Genomic DNA, 17,467 nt, shown 5'->3' with positions numbered 1-17,467 from the left:
CAGAGAGACAAGAGCCATGTAGAAGCAGCCAGTTCCAGAGAGACAAGAGCCATGTGGAGGCAGCCAGTTCCAGAGAGACAAGAGCCATGTGGAGGCAGCCAGTTCCAGAGAGACAAGAGCCATGTGGAGGCAGCCAGTTCCAGAGAGACAAGAGCCATGTAGAAGCAGCCAGTTCCAGAGAGACAAGAGCCATGTAGAAGCAGCCAGTTCCAGAGAGACAAGAGCCATGTGGAGGCAGCCAGTTCCAGAGAGACAAGAGCCATGTAGAGGCAGCCAGTTCCAGAGAGACAAGAGCCATGTAGAAGCAGCCAGTTCCAGAGAGACAAGAGCCATGTGGAGGCAGCCAGTTCCAGAGAGACAAGAGCCATGTAGAAGCAGCCAGTTCCAGAGAGACAAGAGCCATGTAGAAGCAGCCAGTTCCAGATAGACAAGAGCCATGTGGAGGCAGCCAGTTCCAGAGAGACAAGAGCCATGTAGAAGCAGCCAGTTCCAGATAGACAAGAGCCATGTGGAGGCAGCCAGTTCCAGAGGGACAAGAGCCATGTGGAGGCAGCCAGTTCCAGAGGGACAAGAGCCATGTGGAGACAGCCAGTTCCAGAGGGACAAGAGCCATGTGGAGGCAGCCAGTTCCAGAGAGACAAGAGCCATGTAGAAGCAGCCAGTTCCAGAGAGACAAGAGCCATGTGGAGGCAGCCAGTTCCAGAGGGACAAGAGCCATGTGGAGGCAGCCAGTTCCAGAGAGACAAGAGCCATGTGGAGGCAGCCAGTTCCAGAGAGACAAAAGCCATGTAGAAGCAGCCAGTTCCAGAGAGACAAGAGCCATGTGGAGGCAGCCAGTTCCAGAGAGACAAGAGCCATGTGGAGGCAGCCAGTTCCAGAGAGACAAGAGCCATGTGGAGGCAGCCAGTTCCAGAGAGACAAGAGCCATGTGGAGGCAGCCAGTTCCAGAGAGACAAGAGCCATGTGGAGGCAGCCAGTTCCAGAGAGACAAGAGCCATGTAGAGGCAGCCAGTTCCAGAGAGACAAGAGCCATGTGGAGGCAGCCAGTTCCAGATAGACAAGAGCCATGTGGAGGCAGCCAGTTCCAGAGAGACAAGAGCCATGTGGAGGCAGCCAGTTCCAGAGAGACAAGAGCCATGTGGAGGCAGCCAGTTCCAGAGAGACAAGAGCCATGTGGAGGCAGCCAGTTCCAGAGAGACAAGAGCCATGTAGAAGCAGCCAGTTCCAGAGAGACAAGAGCCATGTGGAGGCAGCCAGTTCCAGAGAGACAAGAGCCATGTGGAGGCAGCCAGTTCCAGAGAGACAAGAGCCATGTGGAGGCAGCCAGTTCCAGAGAGACAAGAGCCATGTAGAAGCAGCCAGTTCCAGAGAGACAAGAGCCATGTGGAGGCAGCCAGTTCCAGAGAGACAAGAGCCATGTAGAAGCAGCCAGTTCCAGAGAGACAAGAGCCATGTGGAGGCAGCCAGTTCCAGAGAGACAAGAGCCATGTGGAGGCAGCCAGTTCCAGAGAGACAAGAGCCATGTGGAGGCAGCCAGTTCCAGAGAGACAAGAGCCATGTGGAGGCAGCCAGTTCCAGAGAGACAAGAGCCATGTGGAGGCAGCCAGTTCCAGAGAGACAAGAGCCATGTGGAGGCAGCCAGTTCCAGAGAGACAAGAGCCATGTGGAGGCAGCCAGTTCCAGAGAGACAAGAGCCATGTAGAAGCAGCCAGTTCCAGAGAGACAAGAGCCATGTGGAGGCAGCCAGTTCCAGAGAGACAAGAGCCATGTAGAGGCAGCCAGTTCCAGAGAGACAAGAGCCATGTGGAGGCAGCCAGTTCCAGAGAGACAAGAGCCATGTGGAGGCAGCCAGTTCCAGAGAGACAAGAGTCATGTGGAGGCAGCCAGTTCCAGAGAGACAAGAGCCATGTAGAAGCAGCCAGTTCCAGAGAGACAAGAGCCATGTGGAGGCAGCCAGTTCCAGAGAGACAAGAGTCATGTGGAGGCAGCCAGTTCCAGAGAGACAAGAGTCATGTGGAGGCAGCCAGTTCCAGAGAGACAAGAGCCATGTAGAAGCAGCCAGTTCCAGAGAGACAAGAGCCATGTGGAGGCAGCCAGTTCCAGAGAGACAAGAGCCATGTGGAGGCAGCCAGTTCCAGAGAGACAAGAGCCATGTGGAGGCAGCCAGTTCCAGAGAGACAAGAGCCATGTGGAGGCAGCCAGTTCCAGAGAGACAAGAGCCATGTGGAGGCAGCCAGTTCCAGAGAGACAAGAGCCATGTGGAGGCAGCCAGTTCCAGAGAGACAAGAGCCATGTGGAGGCAGCCAGTTCCAGAGAGACAAGAGCCATGTGGAGGCAGCCAGTTCCAGAGAGACAAGAGTCATGTGGAGGCAGCCAGTTCCAGAGAGACAAGAGCCATGTGGAGGCAGCCAGTTCCAGAGAGACAAGAGTCATGTGGAGGCAGCCAGTTCCAGAGAGACAAGAGCCATGTAGAAGCAGCCAGTTCCAGAGAGACAAGAGCCATGTGGAGGCAGCCAGTTCCAGAGAGACAAGAGCCATGTAGAAGCAGCCAGTTCCAGAGAGACAAGAGCCATGTGGAGGCAGCCAGTTCCAGAGAGACAAGAGCCATGTGGAGGCAGCCAGTTCCAGAGAGACAAGAGCCATGTAGAAGCAGCCAGTTCCAGAGAGACAAGAGTCATGTGGAGGCAGCCAGTTCCAGAGAGACAAGAGTCATGTGGAGGCAGCCAGTTCCAGAGAGACAAGAGCCATGTGGAGGCAGCCAGTTCCAGAGAGACAAGAGCCATGTGGAGGCAGCCAGTTCCAGAGAGACAAGAGCCATGTGGAGGCAGCCAGTTCCAGAGAGACAAGAGCCATGTGGAGGCAGCCAGTTCCAGAGAGACAAGAGCCATGTGGAGGCAGCCAGTTCCAGAGAGACAAGAGCCATGTGGAGGCAGCCAGTTCCAGAGAGACAAGAGCCATGTGGAGGCAGCCAGTTCCAGAGAGACAAGAGCCATGTAGAAGCAGCCAGTTCCAGAGAGACAAGAGCCATGTAGAAGCAGCCAGTTCCAGAGAGACAAGAGCCATGTGGAGGCAGCCAGTTCCAGAGAGACAAGAGCCATGTAGAAGCAGCCAGTTCCAGAGAGACAAGAGCCATGTAGAAGCAGCCAGTTCCAGAGAGACAAGAGCCATGTGGAGGCAGCCAGTTCCAGAGAGACAAGAGCCATGTGGAGGCAGCCAGTTCCAGATAGACAAGAGCCATGTGGAGGCAGCCAGTTCCAGATAGACAAGAGCCATGTGGAGGCAGCCAGTTCCAGAGAGACAAGAGCCATGTGGAGGCAGCCAGTTCCAGAGAGACAAGAGCCATGTGGAGGCAGCCAGTTCCAGAGGGACAAGAGCCATGTGGAGGCAGCCAGTTCCAGAGGGACAAGAGTCATGTGGAGGCAGCCAGTTCCAGAGAGACAAGAGCCATGTGGAGGCAGCCAGTTCCAGAGAGACAAGAGCCATGTGGAGGCAGCCAGTTCCAGAGAGACAAGAGCCATGTGGAGGCAGCCAGTTCCAGAGGGACAAGAGTCATGTGGAGGCAGCCAGTTCCAGAGAGACAAGAGCCATGTGGAGGCAGCCAGTTCCAGAGGGACAAGAGCCATGTGGAGGCAGCCAGTTCCAGAGAGACAAGAGCCATGTGGAGGCAGCCAGTTCCAGATAGACAAGAGCCATGTGGAGGCAGCCAGTTCCAGATAGACAAGAGCCATGTGGAGGCAGCCAGTTCCAGAGGGACAAGAGTCATGTGGAGGCAGCCAGTTCCAGAGAGACAAGAGCCATGTGGAGGCAGCCAGTTCCAGAGAGACAAGAGCCATGTAGAAGCAGCCAGTTCCAGAGGGACAAGAGTCATGTGGAGGCAGCCAGTTCCAGAGAGACAAGAGCCATGTGGAGGCAGCCAGTTCCAGAGGGACAAGAGCCATGTAGAAGCAGCCAGTTCCAGATAGACAAGAGCCATGTGGAGGCAGCCAGTTCCAGAGAGACAAGAGCCATGTAGAAGCAGCCAGTTCCAGAGGGACAAGAGTCATGTGGAGGCAGCCAGTTCCAGAGAGACAAGAGCCATGTGGAGGCAGCCAGTTCCAGAGGGACAAGAGTCATGTGGAGGCAGCCAGTTCCAGAGAGACAAGAGCCATGTGGAGGCAGCCAGTTCCAGAGAGACAAGAGCCATGTAGAAGCAGCCAGTTCCAGAGAGACAAGAGCCATGTGGAGGCAGCCAGTTCCAGAGAGACAAGAGCCATGTGGAGGCAGCCAGTTCCAGAGAGACAAGAGCCATGTAGAAGCAGCCAGTTCCAGAGAGACAAGAGCCATGTGGAGGCAGCCAGTTCCAGAGAGACAAGAGCCATGTAGAAGCAGCCAGTTCCAGAGAGGGGCACGGCGGGCAATAGCAGCTTATTGTGCATTGTGCAAAGCTACAGTAGACATGGAAACAGCCTGTGCATATAAGAACTGAACCAAGAGGGATATAGACATGCCTGAATGCATACATACATCCGAGTGGCATTTCCAGCAAACAACTTCAAATATATGTTTTAGCGACCTCACAGACCTATATTAACGTGTTGAAAGGGAGTAAAATATGTGACCTTTAATATTATTGTCCTGTCATCTGTAGAGGCCCAAAACTAAATGTGTTGCACATGAGCCATTTGCAGACCTGTGTCTTAGTGAACATCAGACAGACAGACAGACAGACAGACAGACAGACAGACAGACAGACAGACAACCATTGTCCCCTCCTTGCCGAAGGACACACCATCCCTTCCTCCTACATGGACACACAGAACCGTCTTTGTTGTTCCCCCGGGGCCAAGTGGGTTCAACCAGAGGGGAGAGGAGGAGGAGGAGGAGGGCTTGGTGAGGAGGGAGGAGGGGGCTACAGAGAGGAAGCAACAGAGAGCTGGAGGACAGGAGAATGCTTGGATCGGAGCCACAAGCAGGCTTTCTGTCTGCTTGACAGGATGCAAAGGGGGGGGGGGGGGGGGGGGCATGTGTGCGCACATGTCTGTCTATGTGTTTGGATAAGAGAGAGAGAGAGAGGAGAAAGACACACACATGTGCAAAAGGGTAGACTTAAGCCTAATTTATGCTCGGTCAAACACGTCACGCATGCCATGCAGCGCATTGTGAGCTTGTAAGTCGGCTATTTTCACTGCGTCACCGCCATGAAACCGAGTATAAATCAGGCTTAAGGCAGGCAACACCTGTGGCTACTGTTAATCATGACAAATTGTGTGCACGTTTGTGTGTGTGTGTGTTGCTCTAAAAGCATTATGCTTTTGTGTGTATAATGGGATCATGTATGGTTGTCAAAACGATAGAGAGATTATGCATGCGTGTGTTGTTTCTGTGCATGTGCTTGTGCGTGCGCGTGTGCGTGCGTGTGTTACTCACAAACTGGAGGAACACGTGGCCCAGTGCATGCTGGGCCTGTGGCTCCGGCTGGAGGCTGCTCTCCACAGCTGACAGCACCTCTTTGTGCACCTCCAGGATGGCCTCCATGTTGGAGAACAGAATCTAGCCCAGGGAGAATCAGAGAGGAGACTATTATGGAGGACTGAGGACTGAGGAGGGAGGGAATAGGGGAGAGGAGGGAGGGAATAGGGGAGAGGAGGGAGGGAATAGGGGAGAGGAGGGAGGGAATAGGGGAGAGGAGGGAGGGAATAGGGGAGAGGAGGGAGGGAACAGGGGAGAGGAGGGAGGGAATAGGGGAGAGGAGGGAGGGAACAGGGGAAAGAAGAGAGTGTGATGTGAACAGCTCTACAAACTGACATGTTGTAGGATAGTGTGATGTGAACAGCTCTATGAGCTGACATGTTGTAGGATAGTGTGATGTGAACAGCTCTATAGCTGACATGTTGTAGGATAGTGTGATGTGAACAGCTCTATAGCTGACATGTTGTAGGATAGTGTGATGTGAACAGCTCTATGAGCTGACATGTTGTAGGATAGTGTGATGTGAACAGCTCTATGAGCTGACATGTTGTAGGATAGTGTGATGTGAACAGCTCTACAAGCTGACATGTTGTAGGATAGTGTGATGTGAACAGCTCTACAAGCTGACATGTTGTAGGATAGTGTGATGTGAACAGCTCTATAGCTGACATGTTGTAGGATAGTGTGATGTGAACAGCTCTACAAGCTGACATGTTGTAGGATAGTGTGATGTGAACAGCTCTACAAGCTGACATGTTGTAGGATAGTGTGATGTGAACAGCTCTATGAGCTGACATGTTGTAGGATAGTGTGATGTGAACAGCTCTATAGCTGACATGTTGTAGGATAGTGTGATGTGAACAGCTCTATGAGCTGACATGTTGTAGGATAGTGTGATGTGAACAGCTCTACAAGCTGACATGTTGTAGGATAGTGTGATGTGAACAGCTCTATGAGCTGACATGTTGTAGGATAGTGTGATGTGAACAGCTCTATAGCTGACATGTTGTAGGATAGTGTGATGTGAACAGCTCTATAGCTGACATGTTGTAGGATAGTGTGATGTGAACAGCTCTATAGCTGACATGTTGTAGGATAGTGTGATGTGAACAGCTCTATGAGCTGACATGTTGTAGGATAGTGTGATGTGAACAGCTCTATGAGCTGACATGTTGTAGGATAGTGTGATGTGAACAGCTCTACAAGCTGACATGTTGTAGGATAGTGTGATGTGAACAGCTCTACAAGCTGACATGTTGTAGGATAGTGTGATGTGAACAGCTCTATAGCTGACATGTTGTAGGATAGTGTGATGTGAACAGCTCTACAAGCTGACATGTTGTAGGATAGTGTGATGTGAACAGCTCTACAAGCTGACATGTTGTAGGATAGTGTGATGTGAACAGCTCTATGAGCTGACATGTTGTAGGATAGTGTGATGTGAACAGCTCTATAGCTGACATGTTGTAGGATAGTGTGATGTGAACAGCTCTATGAGCTGACATGTTGTAGGATAGTGTGATGTGAACAGCTCTATGAGCTGACATGTTGTAGGATAGTGTGATGTGAACAGCTCTATAGCTGACATGTTGTAGGATAGTGTGATGTGAACAGCTCTATGAGCTGACATGTTGTAGGATAATGTGATGTGAACAGCTCTATAGCTGACATGTTGTAGGATAGTGTGATGTGAACAGCTCTATGAGCTGACATGTTGTAGGATAGTGTGATGTGAACAGCTCTATAGCTGACATGTTGTAGGATAGTGTGATGTGAACAGCTCTATGAGCTGACATGTTGTAGGATAGTGTGATGTGAACAGCTCTACAAGCCGACATGTTGTAGGATAGTGTGATGTGAACAGCTCTATGAGCTGACATGTTGTAGGATAGTGTGATGTGAACAGCTCTATGAGCTGACATGTTGTAGGATAGTGTGATGTGAACAGCTCTACAAGCTGACATGTTGTAGGATAGTGTGATGTGAACAGCTCTACAAGCTGACATGTTGTAGGATAGTGTGATGTGAACAGCTCTATGAGCTGACATGTTGTAGGATAGTGTGATGTGAACAGCTCTATGAGCTGACATGTTGTAGGATAGTGTGATGTGAACAGCTCTATAGCTGACATGTTGTAGGATAGTGTGATGTGAACAGCTCTATGAGCTGACATGTTGTAGGATAGTGTGATGTGAACAGCTCTATAGCTGACATGTTGTAGGATAGTGTGATGTGAACAGCTCTATGAGCTGACATGTTGTAGGATAGTGTGATGTGAACAGCTCTATAGCTGACATGTTGTAGGATAGTGTGATGTGAACAGCTCTATAGCTGACATGTTGTAGGATAGTGTGATGTGAACAGCTCTATAGCTGACATGTTGTAGGATAGTGTGATGTGAACAGCTCTATAGCTGACATGTTGTAGGATAGTGTGATGTGAACAGCTCTATGAGCTGACATGTTGTAGGATAGTGTGATATGAACAGCTCTATAGCTGACATGTTGTAGGATAGTGTGATGTGAACAGCTCTACGAGCTGACATGTTGTAGGATAGTGTGATGTGAACAGCTCTATAGCTGACATGTTGTAGGATAGTGTGATGTGAACAGCTCTATGAGCTGACATGTTGTAGGATAGTGTGATGTGAACAGCTCTACTAGCTGACATGTTGTAGGATAGTGTGATGTGAACAGCTCTATAGCTGACATGTTGTAGGATAGTGTGATGTGAACAGCTCTATGAGCTGACATGTTGTAGGATAGTGTGATGTGAACAGCTCTATAGCTGACATGTTGTAGGATAGTGTGATGTGAACAGCTCTACTAGCTGACATGTTGTAGGATAGTGTGATGTGAACAGCTCTATGAGCTGACATGTTGTAGGATAGTGTGATGTGAACAGCTCTATGAGCTGACATGTTGTAGGATAGTGTGATGTGAACAGCTCTACTAGCTGACATGTTGTAGGATAGTGTGATGTGAACAGCTCTATGAGCTGACATGTTGTAGGATAGTGTGATGTGAACAGCTCTACAAACTGACATGTTGTAGGATAGTGTGATGTGAACAGCTCTATAGCTGACATGTTGTAGGATAGTGTGATGTGAACAGCTCTATAGCTGACATGTTGTAGGATAGTGTGATGTGAACAGCTCTATAGCTGACATGTTGTAGGATAGTGTGATGTGAACAGCTCTACAAACTGACATGTTGTAGGATAGTGTGATGTGAACAGCTCTATAGCTGACATGTTGTAGGATAGTGTGATGTGAACAGCTCTATGAGCTGACATGTTGTAGGATAGTGTGATGTGAACAGCTCTATAGCTGACATGTTGTAGGATAGTGTGATGTGAACAGCTCTATAGCTGACATGTTGTAGGATAGTGTGATGTGAACAGCTCTACAAGCTGACATGTTGTAGGATAGTGTGATGTGAACAGCTCTATAGCTGACATGTTGTAGGATAGTGTGATGTGAACAGCTCTATAGCTGACATGTTGTAGGATAGTGTGATGTGAACAGCTCTATAGCTGACATGTTGTAGGATAGTGTGATGTGAACAGCTCTATAGCTGACATGTTGTAGGATAGTGTGATGTGAACAGCTCTATGAGCTGACATGTTGTAGGATAGTGTGATATGAACAGCTCTATAGCTGACATGTTGTAGGATAGTGTGATGTGAACAGCTCTACGAGCTGACATGTTGTAGGATAGTGTGATGTGAACAGCTCTATAGCTGACATGTTGTAGGATAGTGTGATGTGAACAGCTCTATGAGCTGACATGTTGTAGGATAGTGTGATGTGAACAGCTCTACTAGCTGACATGTTGTAGGATAGTGTGATGTGAACAGCTCTATAGCTGACATGTTGTAGGATAGTGTGATGTGAACAGCTCTATGAGCTGACATGTTGTAGGATAGTGTGATGTGAACAGCTCTATGAGCTGACATGTTGTAGGATAGTGTGATGTGAACAGCTCTATAGCTGACATGTTGTAGGATAGTGTGATGTGAACAGCTCTACTAGCTGACATGTTGTAGGATAGTGTGATGTGAACAGCTCTATGAGCTGACATGTTGTAGGATAGTGTGATGTGAACAGCTCTATGAGCTGACATGTTGTAGGATAGTGTGATGTGAACAGCTCTACTAGCTGACATGTTGTAGGATAGTGTGATGTGAACAGCTCTATAGCTGACATGTTGTAGGATAGTGTGATGTGAACAGCTCTATGAGCTGACATGTTGTAGGATAGTGTGATGTGAACAGCTCTATAGCTGACATGTTGTAGGATAGTGTGATGTGAACAGCTCTATGAGCTGACATGTTGTAGGATAGTGTGATGTGAACAGCTCTATGAGCTGACATGTTGCATCGTTGCATTTTGTTAGCATGCAGATCTGTTCTTTTTGGCAAGTGGTGCCCTTGGCGAGTATAAAGTACTCTTTGCAGTATAAAGTACTCTTTGCAGCCATTTCTGTGTGACCATGTATAGTCTAGTAGTCTAGTAGTGCACCTTGACAGCGTATCCTATATTACTTGAAAGCAATTATGTCACTTCATACACAAGTTACTTTATAGTAAGGGCATTTTATCAGGTATTTGACCAATCTGGGAACTAAATCGTTACCAAGAAATTTCTTCACCAATGTGTTTCTAAAGGTGTCTAATAACATGTACTAAAAGTTTGAAATTCAACTCCCGTGGGAAATTGAGTTATTAGCATAATATGTGACCAAACTTTTAACATCCTATATAAGGCTAAAAAGTCCAAATTTCATCATTCTTTAAGTAGCATGTGACATATGAAACTAGGGGGTTTTCATGATTCTGAATCCATTCCAAGCATTAGTTTTGCACAAAAAACACTCCTTGGGCTAAATTAGGACATATCCACTTGACCAAATGTGCTGACCTCATCACGTTTGTGAGGCCGTTTTCCCCACAAGGAGTGTTTTTTGTGCAAAACTAATGCTTGGAATGAATTCAGAATCATGAAAACCCCCTAGTTTCATATGTCACATGCTACTTAAAGAATGATGAAATTTGGACTTTTTTGCCTTATATAGGATGTTATGGGTATGGTCACATATTATGCTAATAAACTCAATTTCCCACAGGAGTTGAATTTCAAACTTTTAGTACATGTTATTAGACACCTTTAGAAACACATTGGTGAAGACATTTCTTGGTAACGATTTAGTTCCCAGATTTTCATAGATTTCTCTTACTATTAGTTACAATTCTATATTGCCCTATAAAAACGCTGCTAAACCATATACCTAGTGTCTATACACTTTATACCTTGTTTCTTGTATGTATGTTTTTGAGTGGTGTAAACCACTCCTACGACTGGCTTTGTTAGTTTACGTGTCTGTCTGTCTGTCTGTCTGTCTGTACCAAAAAAATGAGCATGGTTGCTATGGTCATCCAGTTCACACGGGTGTGATTTCATTACGTCAGACATTACGTCAGACCACAGCTGATCAGTCTATATAAGACCTTACACCACTCAGTTCACACGGGTGTGATTTTTTATGCTTTGTCTCGTATTGCAATGTGCTTCACTGCCTGCCTTTTTCGTTTTTATGTTTTGTGTGGGGACTGCGGATGAAAATTAGCATCCTTGCTAACTCCGGTGTATTTACATTGACATTTATTTGTAATGTCCATTAATATGCATTGTCCCGTCAAAATAAACAAATAAAGTAAAATTTGCTGCTTTGCCCAAAACCTTTCAATGAAACCTGAGTACCAGGAACATGTTTATTTGTACCTGTAAGGTAAAACTCAAATAAAGTGTTGAACATGAACAAATAAATAATCTGAGTCCCAGGAGAAATATATGAAGCCGTCGTACCTTGACCTGATCGGGTGTGAGACACTGCTGCTCTTCTGCAGTCTGTCGGATTCTGTGCAAGAATGCCTAAAGAGAACAAAGAAATACATTCAGTTTAGTCTAGTGTATCTTTGATAAGGAGCATGGCTATAAACACAGCGACACATTTCATTTTTGTACCAACATACCGGTAGGTACTCATATCCAGAAACGGCTTTTAAATGATTGAATAAACTAAAATAAAAAAGGACATTTCTGTTATCGCCGGCAATGCACTTCATGGTTGAAATCACCATAACCCTGTTTTCATGTGTTATGTTTACATTTGGAACAAAATAGCCTAGTATCTGTGAATAATGACATATTGAGACCACAAGTATTCTGTTATATTAACCCATTTTGGGGCGGGATCCCCTTTTGGTGTTAGCATTATGTTATGCTTTAGCTATTTTTGAAAAATCGTAGAACCACTGACATAGAAACATAGCTTTTTCAGAAAACTGTCAGGATGTAGAAGACATTTTTAGAATCGGCCTCAGGTCTAAATGGGTTAAGACTCCATTCTACAAATGTCTTCTAAATCCTGACAGTTTTCTGAAAAAGCTATGTTTCTATGTCAGTCGTTCTTCGATTTTCTGTCTCTATATCAGTGGTTCTCTCGTTGCCAAGGAGACGCTAAACAGTACCTGCTGAGTAAATTGATGAGAACTGTCCATTTTTAGAATGTTGCAAAGCACAGTTTTCGCGAGTGGTTTCAAGTTTCAGTGTGTTGTTAACTCGTGATTATTTGATCTGAACCCTTTGTTTGTTAGTTTTTTTTTCTTTTTCTGAATGACACCTCTGGATAAATCATTCATAAGAGGAAGGGAAACACAAAAAGAGCTACAGTAGGAAATTGCATTCTTCAGACTCTTACAAATAGTCACTGTTTTTTTGTGCTAAAACCCAGAAGTGAGTCAGCATATGGGTTCCCTCATCCGATTTCCAATGTTTTTTTGAGTGGTGCAAACCACTCCAACAACTGGCTTTGTTAGTAGCCTCGGTCCCAGGCTTACTTTTCTGCGAAAAGAAGAGCCTGGTCACAACGTAAGGCAAAGAAGCTATCGGCGGACGTATCCTCCGGAACATCCATCAGATGTATTTCCCCCGGATACGATATTTTCCCGACCAATCACAACACTTGTTTCATTCGTGGAGAATGTAAACTGATTTGTAAAGCATCAACGTCATTTCCTTGGGAGATACTTCCACTAAAATCCCGCAACTTCCGATGATAGTCTTTTCAGCGTAGGTCTTGCCCAGGGTGCTTTGTTAGTACCCGTGTGTGTGTGTTTGTGTACCTGTCCCTCAAAATAATGAGCATGGTTACTATGGTCACTGACATTACGTCAGACCACAGCTGATCAGGCTATATAAGACCTTGCACCACTCAGTTCACACGGGTGATTCCTAACACAGGGTTTTGGGGATTGACAGAAAATAGGCCAGCATGTTGCGTTCTAAGACATAAAAACACCCAGGCCGTTAACATATAAATAAACTATGAGCTGTTATGCATGTTCCCCTACCTACTTGATTCGTTAAAAGTTGGTTTATTTGGAGATTATGTCCACAGTCTGTTTTTTTTAATGTATCAAAAAACCTAATGCACGCACACTTGCACAGTACAATACTGTACTTCATACATGGGCAACTGGCGGCCCGGGGGCCACATGCGGCCCCCACCTTCACTTAATGTGGCCCTAATTTCGGAATACTGATATGTTATTGATTCCAGCTGTTACAATTCCTAACATGCGAACATGACCCGCTTGAATTACTTACAGTCTAAATTAAGTAGCTTGCCGAGTAGTATTACAAATAATGTTAGTCTTTATGTCCAATATATTTGTATTTAGTTAAAATGACTTTTCAGGATCCCAATTAGAAATAGCAAAAAAATATTCAGGATTTCAATTCAAATATAGCAAAAAAATAGCCGATCTACAAGTTCAAATTTTGAACTTGTAGATCGGCTATTTTTGCTGCAATGTGGCCCCTCTGGAGTGAGTATGGAAATATAATGGCCCTCTCCTTCGTCAAAGTTGCCCACGCCTGCTGTACTTGAATCCTCTGCACCCCCCCCCCCCCCACACCTACAGCGCACCATCCTCTGCACCCCCCCACACCTACAGCGCACCATCCTGATCTCTAGCTCACAGCGCGTTTTGGCTAACGTGCCGCCAGAATATGGACGTTGGCGTCCAAGTGGTTAATGATCCGTAGTAGGATCCCATGGTGGAGTGGAGGTTAACTTCTGGCTGTTGTCCCGGTAGTAGCCTGTAGGGGGAGGATGTGAGCAGACAGGTGAGCCTACTACTGTGTGAGGTACTGGTCTGGCAGGGGAGGTGAAAATGACTGCATCCAGTCAGTCAGTCAGTCAGTCACCCTGCCTTTATACAGGAGCTCCCATCGGAGCCAGATTCACACCCCAACTAGTAAGAATGTGCTGCACAGATGTGGCAGTAAGGGGGTGGGTGGACGGAGGGAGTGGAACAACAAAGAGGTCCTTTCAATCCAACGTGGCTATTCTATTTCAGAGTTGTGTTGGCTGCATGAAGTGTTCCATTACAAAGCCAACAAGTTTATTTGGACAGAAACGGGAAGCTCTCCCCCTGTCCTTAGTGACGAGGAACTTTGTTGCCACTGGTCTTGAGAGCAGAGCGTGCGTTTATACCGTATAGCCAATATGACATGGAATACAACGCAGGGAACAGACGCCTAACATGTGGGATGAATACGGAGCTGTACTTTGGCCAGAGGTGGACATTATGCTAGTCAGATGTTTGTCACTGCTGGAGTGAGGACTTTTAAAACACTCCTAAGAAATCTAATGTTTAAGTTTATGAAAAGGCTGGATGTGTCAACAAACAGTATCATTGTAGCGCTTTCAAGCCCCTCCGTGAGCTGTTCACGTTATACTGTACATCTAGTTTAAGGGTACACTGGCTAAAATGCCTGTATGTTCTACCTGTGGGTTAAGTTATGTAAGTTTTGTTTTACATGCTTTTATGATTTGTATTGCCTGTTGTATCTCTTGTATGTTAACCCCGTGTATGTATCCCTATGGACCTGAGTCTGCTAATAAAGTTGAATTTAAATATGCACATTCAGAGTTAAATGAACACGATTGAAGATTGTGCTGTGTATTTTGTAAGCACACTGGTCCTTCATGCTGTCCATTGGATACCGTTCCTGAATGACTCAGTTCAACAGGCGGTGAAGTGGTATTATTGCTTCCATCATAACTGCACCTCTGTTTAACTTTGTGGCTGCGTTGCTCAATACACCTTTCGGCTCGATGGTGAGTCATCCTGATAAGGATGAGTGAAGACATGCAGTATAGCCAATGTCAGAGTGATGCAGGAATGGGTGGAGGCTGGCGAGTGGTTTGGTTTAGAAAGCTAGACGTGTACTCTGGTGGTCAAGATCTCAAGAACGGGTACATGACTCCAACAATATACAATACAAACTCAAACAATAATTTGATCAAAGAGAACAACCAGGTCTATATGTCTTTGTGAAAGCTTGCTGGCATATTAAATTACGTGATTATATTATAGTCATATTGATAAAACAAGGGCTTTAAAGTGACAGGCAAGGCACACATTGTTTCTGCACTTTCCTTACATACATACACCACCCATCTGGATTCTGAAAGCAGATTTACTCAAAGTAGCCAAAGAGCTCATTTCAGTGTTGAGATGAACACGTCTAAGTGTTAATAAGATGATCCGAGTCAAATGAATGATTCATTGTGATGCATCAAGAAGTCACATCTGCTGAACGGAGCCGAAGACACGAGGGGTTTGTTCTGTTAGCACAGCGGCCCGAGGACCGTTTACACTACAACCCCACAGTAGCAATACATTGGACTTGTTACACAGAATAGGCTATTTTAAACGCTTGAAAAGCCATTTATGGTAATGCTAATGTAGGCCCCAAGGGGGGTCCCAAGGGGGGTCCACAGGGTTTTGGGGGGGTCCCAAGGGGGGTCCACAGGGTTTTGGGGGGGTCCCAAGGGGGGTCCCACAGGGGTTTGGGGGGGTCCCAGGGGGGGCCCACAGGGGTTTGGGGGGGTCCCAAGGGGGGTCCACAGGGTTTTGGGGGGGTCCCAAGGGGGGTCCCACAGGGGTTTGGGGGGGTCCCAGGGGGGGCCCACAGGGGTTTGGGGGGGTCCCAAGGGGGGTCCACAGGGTTTTGGGGGGGTCCCCAGATGACAGTGAACTTTATTTAGGCCTGACATCGAAATAAAACAAAAAGTCTTCTGAAAGAATATATATTCAAAGATTTGTGCCGCATTTTCATGATTTTTCAAAAATAGCAGACCTACAAGCTCATAGCGCGCCACTCGGTGGCGCGCTATGAGCTTGTAGTTCTGCTATTTTTCAATAGCTAAAGCATAACATAATGCTTAGTTAAAACACCAAAAGGGGTTCCCGTCCAGAATGGGTTAATACCTAAAAAAAAGAAACGAAATAAATAGTAATCAACAAACTATACTAGCAGTAAGACGCCCTGAGGGCGAGAAGCGACCCTATACGATAACACTTGTCAAGCATTGGTCAAATAATATAAGAAAGATCCAAAGATTGTGAAAATAGCCGAGCTTGTAGATCTGCTATTTTCACAATAATTATCTGTGGAACAGAGTAAACAAAATTGAATCCTCCTACATTCCAAGTGCTTATCAGGGTTGGGGGTCCACAGTTCAAATATAATTATTTTGGGGGGTTGCAGCCTGAAAACGTTGAGAATAAGTATTCTAAAGTGCCCTGTTCATTGCTAGGTATTCGCATTTACCACCTAAAATAAAATAAAAATTGCAATAGGATATATTATACCCTGCAATTGATACATTACAATTGAAGCCAATAGCACAAACGTGGTCGCATCGCAACATGTTGTGAGCTTGTAGATCAGCAATTTCTTGTGTGTGACAGCGTCATATGAGTATAGTATAGAATAAGGTATTTATGTATGGGGAAAAAACATGCATATGCAAACATGCATAGATCAAATATGGACATAGAGTATCATGAATAAAAAGTAGACAAATACACACCCCCACCCCCCCCCCCCCCCCCCCCCCCCCCTTTGGTTGCATTCCGTTTGCTGTTCGAGTGTTTGTGTCTGTATTTCTCAGGGTCCCTTAAATAGTAAGGCGTCATAAAACGACATTTCTCTTTGTTTATGCATGTTAAAGAGCAGATGGTATTGGCTGACTTCTTCTCTGCATGCAGACCTTAACAAAGGAAGAGTGCATTGCCCTATTTGCTGGTGTGTGGCATGCAAACAGGAAGTAGAAACAGAGCAGCCAGACGGCACAAAAGCTTCCACTTTTTTTTCAGACACCTACAATCTTTTGAAAAGAATTTACTCCAAGCAGATAATATGCAGTTGCTGAACTCGACAAGAGGAGAAATGAAGCACTTTTTGCAGAACGCAACACTGTCTCAGTCCTAAATAACACAGCAGACATGTTTCCTGGAAAGCCTTTGTGAAAAAGGAGAGTTGTTAAACTGAACGTTGCAAAGCTGCTCCCATTCATGAATATCTCAAGAGGGATTTTGTTACACTGTAAAACATCGGCCACTATAGTGTTACCGAAATGCCATAACATCACAAATGCTCATTCAATTTAACCCATTTTGACCTGAGATCAGATTCTAAAAATGTCTTCTACATCCTGACAGTTTTCTGAAAAAGCTATGTTTCTATGTCAGTCGTTCTTCGTTCTTTCAAAAATAGCAGACCTACAAGCTCGTAGCGCGCCACTCGGTGGCGCGCTATGAGCTTGTAGATCTGCTATTTTTCAATAGCTAAAGAATAACATAATGCTAACACCAAAAGGGGTTCCCGGCCAACATGAGTTAAAAGTATATTGGTGTTATAACCCTTCTGGACGGGAACCCCTCTTGGGGTTCTGTAAATTATGTACAGTATTCAAAAATTTAAAATATATTTGATGCTGCTATATAAATAGTTGACGTTTTTCAGAAAACTTAGGTCAGGATTTAGAAGGCTTTTTAGAATCGTAGTCAGGCCAAAATGGGTTAAAACACAAATGAATGCCACTGTGGCCATCCATCAAATGAGTTGAGTTTTGAACTGGCCTACTACCACATACAGAGA

General features: G+C 45.9%; 1 protein-coding gene across 1 annotated transcript in view; it reads right to left on the bottom strand.

Annotated features, from left to right (window-relative positions):
• The window catches only part of prex1 (phosphatidylinositol-3,4,5-trisphosphate-dependent Rac exchange factor 1), a 178,841-nt gene that overhangs the window by 135,717 nt on the left and 25,657 nt on the right, over nucleotides 1-17,467 (bottom strand). The window contains exons 2-3 of the mRNA XM_079492023.1: nucleotides 11,315-11,380; nucleotides 5,407-5,529 (exon numbers count right to left, since the gene is read on the bottom strand). Coding sequence (XP_079348149.1) covers nucleotides 5,407-5,529; nucleotides 11,315-11,380 — 189 coding nt within the window. The remainder of the gene's footprint in view (nucleotides 1-5,406; nucleotides 5,530-11,314; nucleotides 11,381-17,467) is intronic.

This window comes from Electrona antarctica (genome assembly GCF_951216825.1).
Source record: "Electrona antarctica genome assembly, chromosome: 2".
NCBI lineage: Eukaryota > Metazoa > Chordata > Actinopteri > Myctophiformes > Myctophidae > Electrona > Electrona antarctica.
This window is presented reverse-complemented; position numbering and strand designations above follow the sequence as displayed.